The sequence below is a fragment of the Oryx dammah genome, unplaced genomic scaffold (genome assembly GCF_014754425.2).
Source record: "Oryx dammah isolate SB20612 unplaced genomic scaffold, SCBI_Odam_1.1 HiC_scaffold_18, whole genome shotgun sequence".
Classification (NCBI taxonomy): domain Eukaryota; kingdom Metazoa; phylum Chordata; class Mammalia; order Artiodactyla; family Bovidae; genus Oryx; species Oryx dammah.
In genome coordinates, this window is record NW_024070202.1 from 86728465 (window position 1) to 86735946 (window position 7482).

The 7482-nt window shown below is 37.4% G+C and overlaps 1 protein-coding gene across 1 annotated transcript in view; it reads left to right on the plus strand.

The window, feature by feature from the left end:
* PTPRZ1 (protein tyrosine phosphatase receptor type Z1) overlaps positions 1-6283 on the plus strand; it is a 110013-nt gene extending 103730 nt beyond the window's left edge. Inside the window, exons 27-29 of the mRNA XM_040259885.1 lie at positions 2733-2875; positions 3638-3773; positions 5317-6283. Coding sequence (XP_040115819.1) covers positions 2733-2875; positions 3638-3773; positions 5317-5457 — 420 coding nt within the window. The 3' untranslated portion in view covers positions 5458-6283. The remainder of the gene's footprint in view (positions 1-2732; positions 2876-3637; positions 3774-5316) is intronic.
* Positions 6284-7482: the final 1199 nt, after the last annotated feature.

A 7482-nucleotide genomic window follows, 5' to 3' on the forward strand; every position in this document is an offset into this window, starting at 1 on the left:
ATCCTAGAAGCTACACAGGTATGGATATAGTTTAAATGATAAACTTTTCATCTTTTTAAATATATGCCAGTTTAAAGATCTCTCCTAGAAATTAAAAGAAGGAATCTGATTTCTTATAAATTGAGGCAAATTACCCAAATAATAAATTTTACCTTACATGTTATTTTCATTTTTTAAAATCTTATAGAATCATTAAACAATTAGCCATCACTAAACTCCACCATCCTTGATTTCTACACACACAGGAAGTCAAAAATTTCTCCTTTATTCCAAAGCAGTTGCTGATAGAAGTTAAGTTGAAAATAGAGTAAAAACAAATAATTTTATTAATCCTAATTCTCATGTTTTAAGGCCAGTGTTTACCTTGTCTTCTGAGTAGAATGGGAAAAATATTACCTACCAGTAAAAACAAGTTTACTGTCCTCTACTGATGTATAGGGGGTTGTTCAGTGAAGAACTGCTTTGAAAACATGCAGTGCAATGAATTAGGGTTGTTTTACTAAACGCTTGATTATCTACAGTTTGAATTCTTTGTCAATAATTATTTCTGTAATTACAGCATAGTTCATAAATTATTGTACGGCTCCTGTAAAAGACTAAAAGATGCTAATAATGATGAGTAAGGTATGTGAAATTCAGAGGACTTGCTCAATAAGAAAAAAATTAAATCATATTTTAGATGGTTTAAATGTTTCACTTTAATTTTGAAACTGGTAAAACATATAGCATATATAAGAAGATTCAGTATTCGCTAGACTATTTGGTTGACCAACACTTATAAAATTGATGATGCAAATACATTGTTTTCTAAATGTTTTATAGTTCTGCCTGAAATTGATGTTTCATATTATATTTTGTGAGTTGAGTCCAGTTTTATTGTTTCATGTGAATAGCCATTGTTCCAGCATCATGTATAGATCAACAATACCAGTTCAGTCATAAATCAGATTCCTGTATATGTATAAGCCACTTTAGGAAACTGAGGATCAGAAGTTTAAGAGCGTTAAAGTCATGCAGCCTGGTTTGGTCATTTAAGCAAGGATCCGAACTGGGGCTAGAATGGAACCCATGTCTCCATCCTCCTTGCCAGCACTTCCCACACTGTGTCATGCAATCATATTCTTCCCTTAGTTGAACCTGAATAATGCTGCTATTTGAAGAAGTCTATGCTATCTTTTTCTTTTTTACTACAAATACAGATGATTTACAACATTATGTGTTACAGGTATACAATATAATGATTCATGCAGGTCAGGAAGCAACAGTTAGGACTGGACATGGAACAACAGACTGGTTCCAAATAGGAAAAGGAGTACGTCAAGGCTGTATACCGTCACCCTGCTTTATTTAACTTATATGCAGAGTACATCATGAGAAACGCTGGACTGGAAGAAGCACAAGCTGAATCAAGATTGCTGGGAGAAATATCAATAACGTCAGATATGCAGGTGACACCACCCTTATGGCAGAAAGTGAAGAGGAACTAAAAAGCCTCTTGATGAAAGTGAAAGAGGGCAGTGAAAAAGTTGGCTTAAAACTCAACATTCAGAAAACGAAGATCATGGCATCCAGTCCCATCACTTCATGGCAAATAGATGGGGAAACAGTGGAAACAGTGTCAGATTTTATTTTTGGGGGGCTCCAAAATCACTGCAGATGGTGATTGAGGCCATGAAATTAAAAGACGCTTACTCCTTGGGAGGAAAGTTATGACCAACCTAGAGAGTATATTCAAAAGCAGAGACATTACTTTGCCAACAAAGGTCCATCTAGTCAAGGCTATGGTTTTTCCAGTGGTCATGTATGGATGTGAGAGTTGGACTGTGAAGAAAGCTGAGCCCCAAAGAATTGATTCTTTTGAACTGTGGTGTTGGAGAAGACTCTTGAGAGTCCCTTGGACTGCAAGGAGATCCAACCAGTCCATTCTAAAGGAGATCAGCCCTGCATATTCCTTGGAAGGACTGATGCTAAAGCTGAAACTCCAGTACTCTGGCCACCTGATGCAAAGAGTTGACTCATTGGAAAAGACTCTGATGCTGGGAAGGATTGGGGGCAGGCGGAAAAGGGGACGACAGAGGATGAGATGGCTGGATGGCATCACCGACTCAATGGACATGAGTTTGAGTGGACTCCGGGAGTTGGTGATGGACAGGGAGGCCTGGCGTGCTGCAATTCATGGGGTCACCAAGAGTCGGACACAACTGAGCAACTGAATTGAACTGATGCAATTTTTCCAGCAAATTTTAAAACAGAAGATTTCTCTTTGTAAGTTTAATTTTATGGACACAGCCACATCTCTGTTCATGATTTGATTGGAAATATAAAGTCCACCAACAAGGATTATTTTAGAATAAAAGAGGCCATGTCTGTACACAGCAAATGTGGTGTCATGGCGATTTCTCCCTTCCATGATGACAGATGGGCTACAACGACTGCTACACTCCGTGTGTGACTTGGTTTCATCGCCTCCTGCAATTCCTGATTTTCATATAAATAATTATTGACAAAGAATTCAATTGGTGTCTTGTAGATAGTCAGGAGTTTAGTAAAAAAAAAAAAAAAACTAACCCTAGTTCATCGCACTATGATGCAATGAATTTGCTGTAACGACTCCTGCACTCAGCATGTGATTTGATTTTATTGTATTCCTGTAGTTACTGATTTTCCTCAATTCATCTTCTCACCACCCAATATGACACTTTTTAAAACACTGATTTTACCTCTTCTTGTAGGATGATTATGTACTTGAAGTGCGGCACTTTCAGTGTCCCAAATGGCCAAATCCTGACAGCCCCATTAGTAAAACTTTTGAACTTATAAGTATTATCAAAGAAGAAGCTGCCACCAGGGATGGGCCCATGATTGTTCATGATGAGTAAGTGCCACACCTTAAATCTCTTCACACCTGACATGCTCTGGGTGTGTGCATATTTCTGTTATCTTTGTACTAACCTGATATTTTGGACCCATGGTGAATTATTCAGCCAGAGTAGATTATTGCTTCTCATGGACATGATTAACACAGAATAGTTTGGGTTTTTTTTTTTCCACTTAGAGCTCCTGTTGAAGACAGAAGATGGGTGCAGGGTCACAGGCATTTGCTTTTGCATTCTACGCTGAGTCAGTGTTTTAGAACCTGGATTTTTACAGGTTCTAACCAGGGAGACATTCCTCAGCCACTGACTTCATGGGATTGGAGTAAAATTGATATCATGATATCATTTTTATTTACCAGAAATAGAAATTTGTATCCAATTGATCTTTCCAGGTTTCTGTTGTAAACCAAAATGCATGTGCATATTATATATGATACTTAGATACTCATTTTATAATATATATTATTATATAACCTCAGTCAGATTATTTTGATTTATTGCCAACCCATTCCATAGTATAACAAAATGGAATGTGTAACCAAATACTTAATTTCTATAAAGTATCTCATTACTAATATTGTGAACAGTCCACAATGTTTCAGATTAAACCATAGTTCCATGGACAATAAAGTGATGAGACAATATATTAAAAATTTCAGTGTTCTTACTGCCAAATTGTCAAGGCCATATGCTCTGTGAGTTCCAAATGTGAATGTTTGATGCATCTGAATGGAGTCTTTGTCCCTTCCATTTGCCTCCAGGCATGGAGGAGTGACAGCTGGAACTTTCTGTGCTCTGACGACCCTTATGCACCAACTTGAAAAAGAAAATTCCATGGATGTGTACCAGGTAGCCAAGATGATCAATTTGATGAGGCCAGGAGTCTTTGCCGACATTGTAAGTAACAAGACAGCAACTCAAGCTTTTCCTGTTAGAGCACCTGTTACTTTCTAGGGGCTACCAAAATCATTTTGTTGTGTATCAAAAAGAACACATTGATAACATTAACATGAAGTTTTCAAGCTGAATTATATTCCATCTGTAATCCATAGAAATGGAACTATAAACAATAAACATTTAAAGTTTATCTTCCAGAAGATTGATGGATCAAAAATTTTCAATTTCATTGTGTGCCTTTTTGTGAGACTTAGTATAATTCTGAAAAAAATATCTTTAGTAGAAGCACCAAGTAATCTGATTTATCCAGCAAAACAAACATTTTATTCCAGCATTCAAGTTCTGCATACCCTCAAAGAGCAGTCAGAAGATAGAATTCAATTGTTTGCTTTTTTATCAAGCCAAATTCATTTTCTAAACTTAAGAAGTAGCTAATTCTGAGAGTACTTTTTAAAAAATAGGGAGAAAAAGAAAGAGCATAACATATCTGGAAAGATAAATCTCAATGTTGAGAATAATTTGGAAGCTTTTATTATAGAAACAAGGGCTAGAAAGACAATAGGGAACTTTGTGCATGCCCTAGTGGGAGAAGTTTAGGTGAATGCAGAAATCATAGGCTCCCTTCTAACTTTCTGGTCTGTATATGGAAGGGCCTTATAAAGGGTCCATCTTCAAAGCTCCAGCCCACAACAGCCGGTCAGAGAGCAGGGAAACCCTTGTGCACACACACTTCAGAGGAGCCCTTGTTAAAAGTCTTATTCAGGCAAGGTGAGTTGTATGTACCAAGCCTGTCATTTGAAATTGCTTTCTGGAGACTAAAGCTACACCCAAGTTTCACAAATGCATTTACTAAGACATGTGGTCCTAATGGTTTTCTACTGTGGTGCCAGCCATTAGCTCACAGACTTTGCAACTGCCTTGCCCCACCTCACCATCCCCAAGTTGGCGTCTGAAAGAGAGCAACTCTTTATTCTTCTGTGTGTCTCTGAAACCAGAGCAGGACACATGCTCTCCTTTGCACAAAGCAGGACATAGGACTGCCCGGACTGGTAGAATGTGAAGAATACTGGGTCACCAATGGGTCCTGTGAAAGGCCTGCATTCCCCTTGAATTCTTGTGCTGAGAGTGCGGTCCTGAGGTTTCGTAACAACTGGAGAATGGAGAATGAATAACTCAGTGGGATACAAGAGTCGAGTGCCAAAGGGCTTACACACAAGTTGATAAATCAGTATTAGAACCTTATCACATCACCTTCTGATTGATTCCATGACATTTGGGTAGGAATGGAGTGCTTACCATTGGCAAATGTATATGGGCCAATATTCTAGGTCCGTAAGGGTTGGCCAATTGTAGAGCTACTTTAAAATTTAATCAGAAGGAGACGTTAATATGGATGGTGTACCTCCGCCAGTTATAACAGAGCCCGTCACACAGTGAGCTTCGCTTCCTTGGACGGTGGCAAAGGATGACTGCAAACATGCCTTCTTTTTACAAATGTATGCCTTCACTGAGTTTCCTGTTTCTTACCACCTCTCTTCTCCAGGAGCAGTATCAGTTTCTCTACAAAGCAGTCCTCAGCCTTGTGAGCACAAGGCAGGAAGAGAACCCGTCCACCTCTCTGGACAGTAATGGCGCGGCATTGGCTGATGGAAACATAGCCGAGAGTTTAGAGTCTTTAGTTTGACATGGAAAGGGGTGAGAAGAGTCCACATGTGAGCACTGCTTTCCTCTTTCTAAAATTAGACTGGAAAATCAGTTCACTTCTGTTATCTGTTGACTTCACATCACCTGACAGTTACTACCATGACATAGGATTCTGCTGCCAAATTTACATCATTAACAATGTGTGCCTTTTTTGCGAAACTTCTTGTAATTCACTTATTGTGTTTAAACTAAAATGATTGAAATTTACAGTATTTCTAAGAATGGAATTGTGGTATCTTTTTTTCATATTGATTTTAACAGAAAATTTCAATTTACAGATACTAGGAATTCCCAACTAGAATCCCAAACAGAAAACACGTTTGTTTTTAGTGTCAAATTTTTAGCTGTATTTGTAGCAATCATCAGGTTTGCTAGAAATATAACTTTTAATATAGTATACTGTAAATAAAACACCCTGTTCCCTATGATATTCAACATTTTACAACTGCAGTATTCACCTAATGTAGAAATAATCTAATACTTACTGTAAATACTGCTCTAGTGTCTCCATGGACCAAATTTATATTTATAATTGTAGATTTTTATATTTTACTACTGAGTCAGTTTTCTAGTTCTGTGTAATTAGTTTAATGATACAGCTCATTATCTGGTCTTACTCTGTGAGTCTTCTTGATATTGTTTTGTGTTGTGATTAACTGTTTTAGCATGTAATTTTAACTTTTATGGAAAATAAAAATACATTTGTTTTGAACAAAGATGTTTTTATGAGAATAACACCTTACTTGACATTGTTTAAATGGTTTTTATCCAAGGCATTGCAAAAATAAATATAAGTATCACCATCAGTTTGTGTTTGCTTGTGGAGTACTGAGGCATGTGTAGAAAAAAATTATGGATATGTTCCCTCTGAAATGATGGACGTAAAAAAAGGTTGATGGGATGGGACAGTGTATAGAGTTGATTCCCAAACTGTGCAGTAAGGCCCACAGGAAACAGAATTGAACATCTGAGCACCGCAGAGCAGTGTGTACTTATTTGGTTCTTGTTATTCAGTCACTCAGTCGTGTCTGACTCTTTGTGACCCCATAGACTGTAGCCCACCTGGCTCCTCTGTCCATGAGATTCTCCAGGCAAGAATACTGCAGTGGGTACCCATTCACTTCTCCAGGCGATATTCCCGACCCAGGGATCTCCTGCATAGCAGGCAGATTCTTTACTATTTGAGCCACCAGGAAGCTTCAAGTTAGGACTTAACTCTGTGTTTTGTATTTCCTGTTAATTAAGTAAAATTAAGAATGAGTGTTAGGACTAAAAGAAAATTGGAAATAGGAAGTTATTAGATTAGCTGCCAGTGACTAACAAATATTTCTTCAGAACAGGCAGCTTTTCTCACTGGATCCTTTCCAGTAGAATTCAAGTCTGGTCAATATATTTCCAATACAATCACCAAATGTAAACCATTGTAAAGAAGACTAATCTATACAAAAGATAAGACTAGCTACCTGCATGGCTATGCAAATTGTGCATTGCATCTGCTGAGGAGCTAATCAAAGCACAAACATTGAATATGTATTAGGATATGTATTTAATACAGTTAATATTTATTATAATGTTATGATTAATATGACTTTTTCCATTAGACGATAAGTATATTGTTCTAATTTACATATTTGATGACAGTTTTTTCACAGAAGTACCTATGAGTACTTTTCTCTAATTCTCAAAAAGGCCTCATTTGGGCTAGTGGTAACCCTAACAACCCATGGTAAGGGAGGTTTTATAAACAGAGATCTTCCCAAATTTTATAAAGTATCCTGGGTTTTTGAATGCTGATCAAATTTCGGTAGTACATCTTGTCACTTTAGGCAAGTCATTTATCTTCGTGAGACATATTTTCTCTTCTGTAAAGTCAGAGCTGGCTTAATGATAATTTTGGTCTCTTCTCTATAACCACTTTACAACTCTCCTTATGGAGCAGATACATCTGTGACTTGCCTGAGAGGCATGGATCCTTGAGGAGTCTTCCAAATGTATCCAAAACATT